Genomic DNA, 17,166 nt, shown 5'->3' with positions numbered 1-17,166 from the left:
GCAGCTCAATGTCGAATGATGCCTGTCAGTTGGGGTTTAGTTGGTTTGAAGTCTGGGTTATTCCTTTTTGATTGGGCTTCCATGGAGATGATCTCATGGCATGGGTAAAGGTAGGGGTTCCTTGCTTGCTTTGCACTCTTCTGCTCCAAAGCATTTGTAGTTCTTTCAATAAAATACCATTAGAGCTTTCTAAAAGCATCCTTTTTAAAAAAAAAAAAAAAAGATATAGAAGAAATACCAACTGTAGGCTGTTGTGTATGTGGAGTGATTGTTATGATCATGTAACAAAATGGCAGGATATTGTTATTGTTTGTTTTGCTTAAAACATCGTATGTTATTGTTTTTTATTGCTTGATAAAATGACTTATATATCCTATTGTCTTTATATCGGTTTGGATTATGCTCTCAAATCATGAGGAATTGATTTGTGTAACAGGTGCAAGAGTGGAGACATACTCTGAAATATAATATTCTATCTTTATCTATGTGCTAATTGAGTTGTATCTGACTCGCAACCAAAACTATTTAATCTTTTCATCATCAACTCTTTTTGGGCAGTACAATCATATTTCCTGAGGCCGGTAAGAGCAAATTTTGTTACCATGAGTTGGTGTCTTTTGCATGCAAAAGATGAAATATCCATTTTTTCATAAATATTTAATTCCCACTGAGTGCATGTTTATGTTTTGATGTAGGCAGATTTATTGAGTGCCTTGAAATTTAAAACATTTGCTTCAAAAGGAGTTCTTATAAAGTGCTGTGCTAGGAAGCAATATGTTTCAATAACATATTTATTTCTTATAAAGGATTCTAAATTTTATATTTACTTCAAAAGGACTATGTTAACTAAAAGTCTTAAAATTTCTCAAAATTGGTGCACTTTTGTTGAAGTGAAGAAAGCCAGTTAGTTTTTTTTTTTTTTTTTGGGCACAAAAACAATGAAGAAACAAGAGAGCAAAAGAAATTAGACAATCCTTGGAGGAGGGATATTTTTAGGGATACTTTCCAAGCCGCTCTCAACTCTGCCACCAGCACCGAAGCAGATGCAAAGGTTTTGGCACCTACCGTGAGAACCCGATTTGGTGATCTCTGATAACATATACCCATTACAAGCATAGTCAGCCTTAAAGGAAGCATGAAATTTAATTTTAGGACGGAGCCATTGTAGGATGGAAGCATGATAACATATACCTAATATTGAGCCATCGTAGGATGGAACCTCATAGAGCTGCTGATGTCCCAATGCCTCAGACCATCTGAAAGCATCACCAAGCGTAGCCAAATTGATCATAACTTATGCCGCATGGTAGTAGCTGGCTCATGGTGTTAATTAAACAATCTATTGTTCATGTGGGTCCACAACAATCAGCTACTGTAGGCAATAGTCCAATGCTTTAGGGAAGGACACAGAAAGAAGTCAATACCCACAACAAAGAAGTGGGTGTAGCAAATTCAAATTCCAAAAGACTTTTCTGTATAATGAGTTCCCATATTTGTTTTGCCAAGGGACACTGAGCTAAGATTGCTTAATATCCTTCTTGCATCATCTCGTTTAGGACTACTCCACAGCTGCACTCCGTTAGATAATTATGCGATTAACGAAATAAAATAACAGAAGTTTTTTTGACAAGGCAAGAATGGTGATGGATGTAGCTTCGCACATACTTCCTTGCACAATTATGGGTAGATCATTTTTTTTTTTTTTGATACAAAAAAAGAAGGGGAGGAGCTTCCAGCATAGCAATCCTCTCTGGACGTGACCATGAGGACCTCCTTCCATCAAAGAATGTTCGATTCGAATAGACTTTTACTAGGGGTTGGATCCATCCAAGTCACAAGACCCCACTAATGTTTGATTCAGATAGACTTTTGTTGGGAGCTGGATCCACCCGAGTCACAAGACCCCACTATAGGGCACTCAAAGTGGCCAAGTCCTCCCCTCCAGGTCAAAAGGGTTCCCCTTTCTCATGTGAGTAGGTCACCTCGGTGCTAATCGGGCCACCAGCTGGACCAGATGGCGATCCACATATGTTGATCAAGGCATAGGGCATTCGCTCTCTCGTTTAATCGACACACACGTTTCGAACCTCGGACAATCACATGGAATCCAAAGCCCCATTCTGGGCTACAACCAGATCAGCATTATGGGCAGATCACTTGATAGGGAGTCTTATGCTTATCATCTCACAAATAGTTAGATGCTGTTCCGCGTCATCCTATCTTGACTAATATCATACTCAAGAAAATAACTATTTTATGTAATATCTGCCATTCCAGCACTTCTCTACCTAAGTTTTTAGGATTATCTCCCCCTGTGCACAAAATTTCTCCAAGGCCATTTCAAATAGAAAGAATGATAACAATTCCTCACTTTATTTTCATTTTAGGTATCATATACAATTGATAAATAACAAATGCCTCCACTGTCCCAATGGAAACATGCAAACCTTAGTGTTTGAAGGTCACATATAATGCTATCACAAGCAAGACCAGAACAACCACAATTAGGTTAACCGGGATCTGCATTGGTTCGGAGAAGGCCAAGCTCGATTCAAGTACCTCAAGCTGCTTCTTATCTTTCTTCTCTTCGATTTGATCCTTCTCTTTCTCTCCCACCTTCTCTGCATCTCTCTTTTCATCTTCTTTTTTCTTAGGAACACCGTTTGGCCCAACAGATGGTCTTGAAATTGCTTTCTGGTTCATGTCAACTTTGCCAATGCTCGGTTTCTGATCTTTCACTCTGGTTTCTTTGATTGTGGTGGCAGCTTCCATGCTGGTCTCAGTGATGAACTTTGGCAATACTTTCACATAGAGACGTCCATTCTCAAACTTAGCACGGATCTCATTGCAGTCCTCTGGGACTTCGAAGGCACTGCGAAATCGACTCCTTTTGTTGTGTGCAAGAGGACGCTCCCCACTAATACTTAGTTTCCCAAACTTATCAAGTTCAACCCTGATTTGCTCTTTCTTAAATTCTACAAGGAAACAAGGAAGATGAATTACAATATATTCATAATCCTATAATTAATGCAAAAAGGTTATTTCAAACCATACATTAGGCTGGGCATGACATGTTCAAATTCCACGAGGTTTCTATTAGAAACCTTATTATGTGCAAAGTAAACTACTCCGTCAAAATTTATATATTAATTAAAGGACCTACAATGACAACTAATTGAGTTGAAGATAAAAGAAGGCATGCCTGAGAGCTCGATGACAAGTGTATCGATTCCTTCCTCTCGAACAAACTTGTATGAAGGGACGACATCTTCATACACCATCTGACCAGCAGCGGCCTTTGTTTCCATGTGAGCCTCCTTTGCTTTGTTTTCCTCTTAGAACTTCTAATGCGCCCGAGTGAATGAAGATGGAGGCCATGCATATGGGGTTTATATATACCAGCATGAGGGAAGGATTTCCTTCGTGTTGTGCTAATCAATATTTAATGATTCCTTCATATGGGGTTAGTTGGTTTGAAGGCAGGGTTATTCGTTTTTTGATTGGGCTTCTATGGAGATCACCTCATAGCACGGGAAAAGGTGGATGTTCCTTGTTTGCTTTGCACTCTGTGCACCAAAGAATTTGTCATGCTTTTAGTAAAATACTATCATAGCTTTCTTAAAGATATCAGGTTTTTTTAATAAAACATAAAAGGGATATTAATTACCGAGGGCTTTTATGTATGCAGAGTGATTGTTTGGGTAATGAAATAGGTGCAAGACTGGAGACATACTCTGAAATATTCTGTCTTTATCTATGTGCTAAATGAATTTATGTTTGCATCTTCCTTGAAACCAGAAACCACTTAATATTTACATTACAATACCCAAGCCCTTTAGAGACTAATACTGTGCTGGGCCTAATCCATTTGGTTAGCCTAGTATGCACACTCAAGCCCCAAAACCTAAAAATCAGCCAAGCTCAAAAATCAGTCACAAATAGAGGTGGCAATCGAATCAGATCGGATAAGAGTCGAGTTAGATGTGGGTCAGATAAAAAATTCATCAATCCAAATCTAGTATGTTAATTAAACAAGTCAAAAATTCGGATATGAATCTAACCAGTTTATTAAATGGATAATCTAATTCGATCCGCATAACTCATTTATTAAACAGATTAAGTCAGGTTAAATCGATTAAACATGTTAAGTGGGTTTTAGGGAGTTAAACTGATTAAGTGGGTCCAGTTAAATAAGAAAGAAATATGTTAAGTAAATTTTAAAAAGATTAAATAAATTTTAAATAGATTAAACGGATTATCTGACTTAATCCAATTTGAATATTATATGGATTAAATGGATCAAATGTCTAAAATCCAACCCCAATCTAAATGTTAAATAGATTAAATGGGTCGAATAGTTTATGATCCGAATTCATTTAGTTCAAAGCCAAATCTACTTGCGGCAGGCCAAACGTTAGTTGGATTGATGCTTTGGTCTCATGTTGATGGTTAGGTCACATGCTTTGCACGTGATAAAGACAAACTTGGTATCCACATGCATCGCACGTACAGAGAAAGGTAGACCCCCAACCCCCACTGGGAGTCTCATTTCTTCTTTGACCATGAGTAGGAGTTTGGCAGATTGAGGAACTGTCTGTTAGCCCCTATTCAAACCAGTTGCATGGCATCCTTTGATGCATCTTCAGCCTCCACTGCTGATATGTAATAACCCAGATATATAAAGAAAAAAAAAGAAAGAAATGAAGAAGACTCCTGTTGGGAGTCTTCTTCCACCTGAGTCACCGGAGGAGAAGTTGGAATCCGAGGGGGATTCGACCTCTCCTCCACTCTATAAGACCCCCTCTCCCCCTCCTAAACAACCCATAGTGATCACCGATCTCTCTCTCTCCTTTCTCCTTGTTTTCTCCGATTGAAGTCAAGGCCTCCTGTACTTGCGCTCGCCGGAAATTGGAGCTGACGACATTGCCGGAGCTCGAGGTAAGCCCCTCCCCTTCTTCCTCTCCCTCTTCCCTTCCTCTCCTGACCCAAGACCTCACCGCCGGCCATCGATTTTGCTGGAAATAAATTCCAAAGAAGATCCCCTGTTTTTCGAAGAAAAAAAAAAAAGAAGAGAGCTGTCGGCCGAACCCCTTCGCCGACCGGCTTCGCACGATCGGCCGTCGTTGCTGGATCTCCGGCCAAGCCGCCGGAGCCCGAGCCACCGAGGGGGGGACCTCACGGTCTTCCCCTGTTTCAGCCAAGGGAGGCCGTGGGAAGAAAAGAAGAAGGAAGAAGAAGAAGAAAAGAAAAAGGAAAAAGAAAAAGAAAAAAATAAAAATAAAAATAAAATAAAATAAAATAAGAAGAAGAAGGAGAGAATTTTCCTCTCTCTCCTTTCTCTCTTCTTTCTCTCTCTTTTCTCTCTCCTCTCTCTACCTTCTCTCTCTACATTTTCTCTCTCTAGATTCTCTCTCTAGACTTTTCTCTCTCTTTACAGATTTTGTCTCTCTAGGATCTTTTCTTCCTCTCTGATTGCATCATGGACCCTAGGATATATTTGAAATAAAAATATGATGAATTGAGATTGCTCCGAAATTCGTGTGGTAGATCTGATCCCAGTCCGATTCTATTCGAACTTGTAAACACTTGATTCATATTGAGTCACCCTGATAGGGCCTCTGATGATCTCGATCATGAGTGCCTCATCGAAAGGATACGAAAGTTTCTCTCTCCACTTTCTCTCTCTACTTTCTCTCTCTAGAATTTTCTCTCTCTTCATGAATTTTCTCTCTCTAGAAGTCTTATGGATCAGTGGAGGATCCAGATACATAGACAAGTCCTAATTTTGGTTAATCCTAAGAGAGGTCCTCGATCTGTGTTATTAGGATCGATTATTGATAATTTTTTCTATATATGATTTTTATATTTGATCAGGGTTATGAAGAGATGATTGTCTGCATATGATATCGAGTGGAATATTTTGTTAAAGAAATTCATAAATAAAAGAAGAACATTGATTTTTGTGCTTGGATCAGTCACCGGTAAAGGTAAGAATCTCTGTACATGATCATCCTTATATATATTATTTGACCGTTGGTTTTATCTCATTGATTTTGCATCGTTGGATTTGAGATCGATGAATTTTTTATATCTAAGACATTGTTATTTATTTATTTATGTGATTTTGAGCATGAGTATGCTATATCAATACAAATGTATCAGCGATTGATGGCATGATTATGTGTATGACATATTTATTACACTGCAAAAGATGAATTGATTAATGAAGTCAAATATTTTAATTTCATGAAAGTGAAAAGAAAGAGAAATATGGTTTGGACTGGCCTTGTCATGTGGAATAACTTGCCAGGAGCTTATGCTTGGGACAGCCCCCACAGGCTTATATGTGGAAGAATATGATCCGAGAAAGATCATGAAGAATCTGATCCGAGAAAGATCATGAATGATTTGATCCGAGAAAGATCATGGCCACTTTGATCCGAGAAAGATTATGAATATTTCGATCCGAGGAAGATCACAGAAATCGATCCGAATAAAAGATCGTTGCATGATCCTGGTAGTCCAAAGCCAAAGCCAAAGCCAAAGCCAAAGCTTAAGCTAAAGCCAAAAAGAAAGGATTAAAGGTGATGTGATAATAGAAGAAAATAGAAAGATAAGACATGAAACAATCGTTGAATAAAATTGTTTCACTTATTTAATATATGATGATGCATCTCTTTTATAAAACAGATAATCTATAATGTTTGCAGTATTCTAGACAGTGAACATCGACTTTTATGTGATATTGTCTATCATTATTTTCAGATTATATTATTTTATTGATGTGATATAGAAATTCTTACTGGGCTGTAAAGCTCACACCCCCTTCATTTTTTTTTTCTTCTCAGAGTTACAAGATGTCCATGGTTGACTATGGTATGGATTTGTGAGTGAGCGGATGTATAGATAGAGTACCGTTAGTATATGATCAGAGGATTGAAGGAATGTTAATTGTAATTATGCAAGTTTTATGAATTATTATTGAAATTAAATATTATGGTTGATAAGGTTGTAATGATTTAATTTGGCCTTGCATATTCTTTAGGGCTTGCTCTAAGGAGTGTATGGCTATCACGTATCCGATCCGGGTGTTGGGTTCGGGGCGTGACATGATATTTGGCCTCTAAGAGCCGATCAAGTTGGTATTTTTCTTCATTTTTCTTTCCAAATGCCAGCCACCACTATTGCTGTTGCTGCAGCAAATATTCATGGGAGGCGAGGTAAAAAGCCCCCAACCCTATCTATTCTTCTTCCCTTGGTCTTCCCCTTCTTGATTGAACATTTACAAGATCAGATTCCGATAGGGAATTGCCAAAAATATTTGGAAACCCCTCCCTTGTTTCGGCTTCTTTTCCCTATTTTTACCTTTTTTATTAATCATCGGTCGTCATCGACTTTGCCATCGCTGCAATCCTCACCAAGGCCTTTTTTTGGTTGGTTGCGTCGGTACATGACGATGGCCAAATTCCAGCCATCGACGAGCGGACTGGAGCTTGGATTTGAATGGGCCAAACCTAGCTCCTATTTCAGCCCTTGTTTTTGCTTCTTTTTTTAGCACCGCCGGCCAATCTCTATCACCCACCATCTTTGCAAGCTATTCCTCGGCTGCCAGCAACTAGCAACAATGGATAGTACTCCTCTATTTTCGACAAAAGTAGGAAGAAAAAGGGAGAGAGAAGAATTTATCCGTCTTCCTCTTTCTCTCTCTTCTCTATTCCTTTCTCTTTCTATCCTCTTTTTCTCTCAACTTTTTCGGGTTTATGGGTGCAAATGAATCAGGTCGGACCAGATCATTAGTAACGCTGACCCGATCCAATTCTTTGATCAAGTTTTAATGTTGGATTCAGATTCAATCTAATAAAAAATAGGTCGAATTGGATTGGATCCATGGCCAAAAATTTTGACCCAACTAGTCATTCGGGTCAGGCCAGGTCTATATAAAACCCAGCCCTAACTTAAAAAATTTGAGTCCAAATCAAATCCGGGTTAGTTCGGATGCTTGTACTTCTCATTTAATTGACTCATAGTTGGAATTAGCCAAGCTATTGCAACAAACATATAGACAATACTTTGATAATGAATAAGTAATACAAGTGTGAAAATATTATATGTTCAATAGATCTATAGAAAGGGAAATGCTTAAGCTCCCAATCACTTTATAAATTATCAAACTTCTCTTTTAAAACAGATCGTGCTGCTTATGACTTTATATATTGTTGACTAGATGATCCAGTTTATTAGGGAACAAACTAAATTCAAATGACTAGTGTTTTCCAATTGAGATGCAACATTTACAATCAATATGACATAAGATTCACCAGTAGTTGCAACTTGGACTCCCTCCACCTTGCTTTCTTCTACCTTGATCTCTTTCTTCATCATCTACTACCACATAGCCAACTACTATTAACCATATAAAATAAAAAATAAACAATATTGCCCTCAACACAAATTAAGATATAAAAATAATTTTAAACATATTTTTATGTTAAAAATATTGCTTAAACAAGTCTTAAACTACAGCTTTGAGTTTCAAAAGTTAAAATAGGAAAAAATCTATGCTTGATTAAAAAGAGGAGGAAACCAAGCATTGCAGATATGACCCCCTGCCCATTCTTGATCTCCTTAACTTTAAGCAATGCCTCTTGGTCAGGATCATTATCTTGTTGGGAATAGTGTCCCAAAGCCAATCGTCAGCCTGTTGACGGTTGTGCTCCTTTTGTATTAGTACATGAATTATAAATAAATAAAAATTATTTTGATATTTTTTCATCACAAATGTTTCATCTTCTAATGAACTCCTGTGTTGTGGTGAAGTCCTTAGGACTATTTAGACTCGACAAAGGAAGATTTGTCGCTTAGTCCTTAAACCTGTTCGCGACCAAATGATACGTTGTTACCAAGGACGACAACGTTTATCGAGCATAGGTCGTTGTGTGCCATATGGATTGGTTGTCCTCGTAACCAAGGAGTGTGGAGACACTGGTATGGCATACAGGTGAGATGTAATGGTACATCTGCACTGAACATGACCGACTCCGGAGCTATTTCTGCTGTCAAGATTTGCTCCGATGGGATATGGGTATAAATGTCCCTCTGACCTGAGATCGCCACGGTGACTTGCAAGCAACTCACTGCACTTAGGCACTGGACTACCTGAATTTTTAATTCAGTGACGGAAGGCTGCTGGGTATAGTCAAGTACTTGACTTGTCAGTGCGTGTGTCAAGATGGGATTGACCACTCCAGTTTAGGAGCTGTGTACAGTCGTGTTTCAATTTACAAAACCTTAGCCAGGGTAGTCCTAGTGAGGAGTCACAGGACTAATTGAGTTGAACACGATTCGGATGATCTCATCAGGGTTGACAGTTTAACCTTGAGTCATCCTAAACACAGGGGTCAAAAGAGATGAATTATACGGTAACCATATTCACGTAGGTTCTGAATATTGCGATTGCGACTATTCGACCTATCTGATCATCGGGTACCGTTGCTAGATGGTCACTTCGATTAGTACAGGAATTGGTTCCTGTGCTACCGGCTTAGGTTCGAACCTGCGGGGTCACACACATTAGAGGTTCCTTTTTGATCTGATGGCTGATTATGAGTCTTATATGTCTAGGACTCTATGATTGAGAATTAAGATTCTCTGATCATGAGTTCCACACATTTTGGGTATCGGGGATAAAATTTTGAATTTCAAATTTTGAATTTGAAATTTGAACTCTTCGATCAAGGTTTCATATTGATGGACTTTGATACCTGATTGCCCATCGAATTTGGACTCAATAATTATGAGAGATTTTATTAGTGATTTGATCGCTAATTAACTCAATTTGATTGAGTAATTATTTTTGGATCAAGTCCAATTGAATTGGATTCAGTTGGGTTTGACCCGATTAGGTTAAGAGTTGACCTAATCGTCGAGATGGTTTGGTCCCTGATTTGATCAGGGGTTGGGCTTAGTCAATTTTTGATTTGATTAAGATTTTATTGAGCCTAATTAAGCCTAATTAAGTTGGGTTTAATTTAGTCTAATTGTGCTTAATCTATTTTGATTAGGTTGGTTCAATTAAGATCAAACCACCATTTGAATTTGAATCCCTGCACCACCTTAAATCTCTGCGCCCATTTGAATTCACGAGAAGAAACTTCTTGTGAATTTTTTCTCACGCAAAGCCCTTCTCACACCCACTCTTGTGCACCAATATTTGGATAAAGATGATTAGTTAGCCATTCAAATTCAAGGCATGTTTGAATTTGAATGGATAACTTATCTCTTGTGCATACATGACATTATCCACTTTAGCGCCCCACATCTCACACGAGAAAGAGTTTCTCGTGAAACCTTTCCTTGCACAAAGCAGACTCGCACCTTCTCTTATCACACCCAAGTGGATAGGGATGAGTTGGTTTTAGTTTGAATTCAAATTTGATTTGAATTCAAATGTGTAACCACTTGTCTTTATCCTCTCACGCGGATAAGACACGTTTTGAATTGTTTTAAAAGAGATAGGGAGCTGGGGCGTGTGTAGAAAAATTTTGAGAAAGAAAGTAGGGTGTGAGGAAGCCTTGTGCATGAGGTAAAGATCCAAAACCTTCTGAGAGAAAAAGAAAGAAAGAAAAAAAAATTGGATGCAGGGTTTTTGGTGTGTACCCTAGGGTTTCTACCTAGGGTTCGGAAAGTGAGATTTGTGTGCCACGAGTGTCGTGAGTCCACCAAATTTTAGGAAGAGATCCATCAGCCTCTCAACCAATCGTGTAGATGATCCAGAGCATCCGAGGAGTCGGCACACATCGATCGAAGGAGTTCGATCAACATCAACCATCAAAAGGGTGAAATCACGAACTAGTATTCGTGAGGAGCCGATCAGACGGGAGCTTCGTGTGGATGATCCACAGAGATCAGACACTAGTATGGCTACGACGTGATGATCAGAGTTCTCCGATGGTGATCAGATTGCGGTGATCGACTACCCGCAAAAGGTGATGTGTTCTGAACATAGTACAGTAAAAAGTTTACTATTTCAAATTTGAATTTCAAATTTAAATGCATGCTGTTGTATCATATTTAGATTCTAGTGTAGGGTTAATTAGTATTAATTAATAAGATTAATTAATAATTCTGCTGTAAAATAATAATTTTAAAAAAGTTTTAAAATTACCATTTTGCCCCTGCACTGAATTATCGCTTCAAATGGTATCAGAGCATGGTTCTAGAATATGATATACATATGCATGCGTAGATTAAGGTGTAATCTATAAGTTTAAATTTGAAATTTAAAATTTAAAATTTGAATTTTGAAATTTGAAATTTGGTTGAAATCTCAAATTTAAAATTTAAAATTTAAAATTTAAAATTCAAAATTTAAAATTCAAAGATTGGAAATTCGAAATTTGAAATTTGGTTGAAATCTCAAATTTGAAATTTGAAATTTAAAATTTAAAATTCAAAATTAAAATTTTAAAATTGGTATATTTAGATATACTTCATCCAAGTCGCAAGTAATCTAATTGGGTTGGTTGCCATGGCCATCCGATCATAGGAGAAAAGTAGGGTTTAAAGGCCCTCTCTTCCCATTCGATGGGGTCTCCTATGGCGGTAGGGGTGCCGATGCAATTATATCCCATGCCGATGAAGCAGCGAAAGAACTTAATTATAAAATTTATCATGAATGTGTTAGATTAGATCTAAAAGAAAATTCATAATTTATTTTGAGTTATTTTCTGTTATGAAATGAGTAATAGGATTGCTGTTTATGAATTGTGCTGACCCGTTTGTGAAATGAGTCAACACATTTGGTGAACAGAAAATAAAATCTTTCAAAATTTGAAAATTATTTTCGAAATGTCAAATCCTGACCCATCAGCCCAAGTACTTAATTAAAAGAATTAAGTATTGTCTAGTAGGTCTAGAATTATGAATTAAGACCTAAGACAATTGCATAAACTTGTGGGTCAATGGGTTAGATGAATTAGGTCCATAATTGGGTTAGACCTAAGGTTAGCTTAAAAAATAGACTAAATGGTGTAATTGGTCAAATCTACTCAAAAGTTGAATTAGATTAGGTCAAGGATACTCTAGACTCAACTTCAATAGTTGTAGTTGAATGGGTCCATATCTTTAACTAGACCAAGATGGACTTAATTCATGGCTACGCGGTGGAGCCCTATTTACTAAGTTGATCAAAATTAAAATTAATGAACTGGTTGGTGTCTAAGGTAAGTTCGGCAGTTTTGACCAGTGGTTCTTAAGCGGGAGCTACTCACATTGATTCGATCATTGATGAGTTAATGACAAATTCCCACCACTGATCTCACTTACCTGGCCAATCTGGTAAGTTAGATTTTGATTAGATCACTTGGTGATTAGAGCTCACCCATGTCATTAGGTAAATCAGTGTGACTGATTTAGGTGCTCCTAATGCTAGCTTTAATTAAATCCTTTTTAATCTGACTTGGTGAAGTCAGTGGGAGGATTGAAATTGGCTGGATGATTTCTTCTCTACTATCCTTTAATAAAATCCTTAAAAATTATTAGGTCCCTAAAATGATTAAGTTATAATGATAACTAAGTCAATGCCTCCCATTAAGTGAGTGATAATGAGTCCATTAGTTCAATGATCATTGGAGGTCCAAAGGCCTGGTGCTCATTGGCTAATGGAATTATCATTCATAATATGATAATTTGGTTGAGTCTTTCTGATGGTGGTTAGGTTGGCCGGCCAAAGTCGGGCCTGATCATTTATTGGTCTGATTCACCAAATTAAGTCATGTTAATGGTTGGACCTAACCAGATCTTTTCAGTGGAGGCCAAAGCCTACTGATTAGGTTCTGGGGCAAAATCAATTACTAGAAGTTGTTTAGAGAAATAACTGGTTAAGAACCTACCCATAGATGCACATGGATTGACCAACCAAAGTTGGGCTCGTGTGTAGTCTGTGTGGATTGTAGTACCCATTAAGGAATTAAAGTAATTTCTCGAATTGAAGGTTGAGGCTATTAGTTCGTAAAAATATTAAAAAAAACTTTAGACTAAAGTCCAAGTCTTTAGCATTAATTATGTACTAATAGAGGTCTAGTTTTCCTTTATATAGCTATGGCCACTACCCTGTCGCTCTGGTCATTATTAGATAATGACAAGCTCATGGGACCTAATTTTGATAGCTGGTATCGAAAATTGAAAATCGTCCTTGAGCATGAGCGGATCCTTTATGTAGTAACGGATCCAGCACCTGAGGAGCCAGCTCCGAACGCTAGTAAGGCGATCAGAGATACTTACCAGAAGTGGCTCAATGACCGCACTACCGTCCGATGTATTATGCTGGCAGCAATGAATGACGAGTTCAGCCGCAGGTTTGAGAACGCCCAGCCACAGGAGATGCTTCAAATGTTGAACGACTCCTTTGGCACACCTGACGATGTTGAAAGGCACAAAACTAGTTGTGCCATTTTCAATGCTCGGATGAGGGATGGGGCCTCAGTCACTGATCATGTACTGTACATGATCGAGATGATTGAGCGCCCAAGCAAATTGGATTTTTCTCTGCACAAGCAGCTCGGTAAGGATGCAATCCTTAATTCCTTGCCCAAGTCCTTCCTCCCATTCCTTACTCATTTTCGAATGACAAAGCCTGCAGTAAACTACCATAGGTTGTTGGGGTTGCTGTAGAACTTTGAGAAGGATCACCAGCTCCATAAGGAGTCGGTGAATGTAGTGGGAGGGTCTTCTTCTCATCGTCGACCTTTTGGGAAGGGGAAGAAGAACAAGAAGAAGAAGAACAAGAAGGTGCAGCCTCATGCTGGGATGGTTGCACAGGGTCAGACTAAGAAGCGCAAGCTCGATCAGAGCCAGGCGGAGTGCTTCTTTTGTAAGAAGCAGGGGTATTGGAAGAGGAACTGTCCTCAATACATTGCCTCCCTGGACCCGAACAAGCCGAAGAAGAAGCAAGGTACTTATATGATAACTCCTTACAACTTTTTCATTTGTGATACTACTGCCTGGGTATTGGATATCGGAAGCCCTTATCATATTTGTAATTCGATGCAAGGTTTGCAGGTCAGTAGGAGATTTGATGAAGGCGAGAGGTTCCTGAACGTTGGAGATGGAAGCAGAGTTCCAGTTCTAGCTTTAGGAATCATGAGTCTTGTAATCAATTCTTGTAATGTAATTATGAGTGAATGTCACTATTGTCCAAGCTTTTTATTAAATATTATTTCTGTAGGCCTTTTGGCCATGTACGGTTATGATTTTTAATAAAAAAAAATATCTGCAATATCATTTTGAATGGTGTTACAATGTTTGTTGGATAATTAAATAATGAAATTTACTTACTATCACAGCTTGTTAATGTGGTTCAAAACTTCAGCAAACGCCCTAGAATAGATAATGTGTCAGAAGTCTATCTTTGGTACTGTAGGCTAGGTCATATCAATAAGAACAGGATAAACAGGTTGGCTCAAGAAGAAATTCTTGAACTTGGTGATTGTGAATCACTTCTGTTGGGTATAAAATACCCACAGCCGAAGTCCTCAGCAGAATCGGCTCCAGGAGGTCCGCCCGGACTCGCGGACCTCCTGGAGCCGAGCTTCGTCGCCAACGTCAACCGCCGGTAAGGTTCGTCCGGACTCCTACGGGAGCCGGACTCCGCCAAAAATTTCAACCGCAAGTAGACTCCGTCCGGACTCCTACAGGAGCCGAGCTCCATCCTCAACATCAGCTGCCGGTAAGCCTAGTCCGGTCTCCTACGGGAGCCGGACATCGCCTTTAACTTCAATTGCAGGAAGACTCCGTCCGGACTCCTACGGGAGCCGGGCTTCATCCTCGGCTCCAATGGCTGCAGACAGACTTCGTCCGGACTCCTACGGGAGCCGGACTCCGCCAACAATTTCAACCGCAAGTAGACTCCGCCCGGACTCCTACAGGAGCCGGGCTCCGTCCTCAACATCAGCTGCCGGTAAGCCTTGTTCGGTCTCCTACGGGAGCCGGACTTCGCCTTTAACTTCAATTGCAGGAAGACTCCGCCCGGACTCCTACAGAAGTCGGGCTCCGTCCTCAACATCAGCTGCCGGTAAGCCTTGTCCGGTCTCCTACGGGAGCCGGACTTCGCCTTTAACTTCAATTGCAGGAAGACTCCGCCCGGACTCCTACGAGAGCCGGGCTTCGTCCTCGGCTCCAACGGCTGCAGACAGACTTCGTCCGGACTCCTATGGGAGCCGGACTCCGCCAACAATTTCAACCGCAAGTAGACTCCGCCCGGACTCCTACAGGAGCCGGGCTCCATCCTCAACATCAGCTGTCGGTAAGCCTTGTCCGGTCTCCTACGGGAGCCGGACTTCTCCTTTAACTTCAATTGCAGGAAGACTCCGCCCGGACTCCTACAGGAGCCGGGCTCCGTCCTCAACATCAGCTACCGATAAGCCTTGTCCGGTCTCCTACGGGAGCCGGACTTCGCCTTTAACTTCAATTGCAGGAAGACTCCGCCCAGACTCCTACGGGAGCCGGGCTTCATCCTCGACTCCAACGGCTGCAGACAGACTTCGTCCGGACTCCTACGGGAGCCGGACTCCGCCAACAACTTCAACTGCAAGTAGACTCCGCCCGGACTCCTACAGGAGCCGGGCTCCATCCGCTGACCGAACTTCAGCCGACGGATCTGCACTCCCTGGCAGGCCACAATAACGGCCACGATCCTGCTCCACTTCCTGCGGTAGATTCCGTGCAGTTCCACTACTCCCTGGCAGGCCACAATAACGGCCACGATCCTGCTCCACTTCCTGCGACGGATACCGCGCGATTCTCCCATCCGCTGGCAAGTCGTGACAACAGACGCCGCTCCACTCCCCGCGACAGACTCCACGTGGCACGCCCCGATGATAGCCACGGGTCCACCCCACTACTCTTCGCAGCAAACTCCACCTGACCCTGGGCAGCCCACTACCAGACGGTTACGAACGTCGCTATCAGTCTGTGGCACCCTCCGCCTATAAAAAGGGGGACCCCAGATACGTTATTCTCTAAGCTCTCGTCTTTTTTATCTAAAAACTTTGCTAAATTCTCCGTTCGAGCACTCCATTCTTGTTGAGGCAGAGAACTGACTTGAGCGTCGGAGGGTCTTGCTGGAGCAACCCTACCTCCGGTTTAGACTTCCTTTGCAGGTCCCAACGGTGACCGTGACTTCCTCGACTCCAGCTTCTCCGGCGCAAGCGGATTTTTGCACCAACAGGATTGGCGCTAGAGGAAGGGCTCCTGTGTCTTCGCGTACCCTTGTTCTTGAAGGAGCGCTCAACGGATCCACCTCCGGTCGTCTCCTCCGACACCCACTCCTTGTTTCCCCACGGGATCCATACTTGATGCCTCCTCGCAAGGCGTCCACGCGGCGGTCCACGACCTCCGCGGTCAGATCTCAGGCTCCGGCCTCCCCTCCTGTTTCTCAACCTCCTCCTCCTCCCCCGACGGCGGCGGTCGGCGCGGAGCAGTTTGACCTGCTGGCGCAGCAGGTCAGAGGCCTCACCGAAGCTGTGCAAGCTATGCAGCAGCAGCAGCCGCAGGCATCGGTACACCCGGTAAGGGCGTCCCCAGAACACCAGAATCCGATGGCGGGGCGGGCCACTTGGGCCAGCCGCCCCATCCTTCCTGGGAAAATGAACCCGAGGGTAGAGAGCCCTCAATCAGACCACGACTCCACCCCTGGAAGATCCCTGCCCCCGTTCTGCCAAAGAACCCTCGAGACTCGGAGTCGAGAGAATTTTCTGGATCGGAGGCTCCAGGAGATGAACCGACGGATCGAAGAACTCCGCCATGCACCTCCCACTTACGGTGAGGATATTTGTACTGACCCTCCCTTCTCCCAAATGATCATGCAGGAACCGATCCCGCCAAACTTCAAGCTTCCCCAGTTCGAAAGCTACGACGGAACTTCGGACCCGGTTGATCATCTGGAGGCCTTCAGGACGATGATGCTACTTCACGGTGCTCCTGATGCCATTCTATGTCGGGCCTTCCCGTCTACCTTGAAGGGAGCGGCAAGGAACTGGTACTCGGCTTTGAAACCGGGTACCATCTTTTTCTTCGACCAAATGAGCCACCAATTTGTGGCCCATTTTGTCAGCAGCCGGCGCCCCCGGAAGGGTTCGGAGTCCCTCATCAACATCAAGCAAAGGGAAG

General features: G+C 41.4%; 1 protein-coding gene across 1 annotated transcript; it reads right to left on the bottom strand.

The window, feature by feature from the left end:
* Window positions 1-2,360: 2,360 nt before the first annotated feature.
* On the bottom strand, window positions 2,361-3,352 carry LOC105042424 (uncharacterized). Its single transcript, XM_010919625.4, has 2 exons — window positions 3,203-3,352; window positions 2,361-2,975 (listed from the first exon to the last, which is right to left on the bottom strand). Exons 1-2 carry the CDS (start codon window positions 3,306-3,308, stop codon window positions 2,449-2,451), a joined length of 633 nt encoding a protein of 210 aa, XP_010917927.1. The 5' UTR covers window positions 3,309-3,352; the 3' UTR covers window positions 2,361-2,448.
* Window positions 3,353-17,166: the final 13,814 nt, after the last annotated feature.

Source organism: Elaeis guineensis, chromosome 3, assembly GCF_000442705.2.
Source record: "Elaeis guineensis isolate ETL-2024a chromosome 3, EG11, whole genome shotgun sequence".
NCBI lineage: Eukaryota > Viridiplantae > Streptophyta > Magnoliopsida > Arecales > Arecaceae > Elaeis > Elaeis guineensis.
Note: the sequence above shows the minus strand (reverse complement) of the source record. Positions and strands in the feature narration are given on the sequence as shown.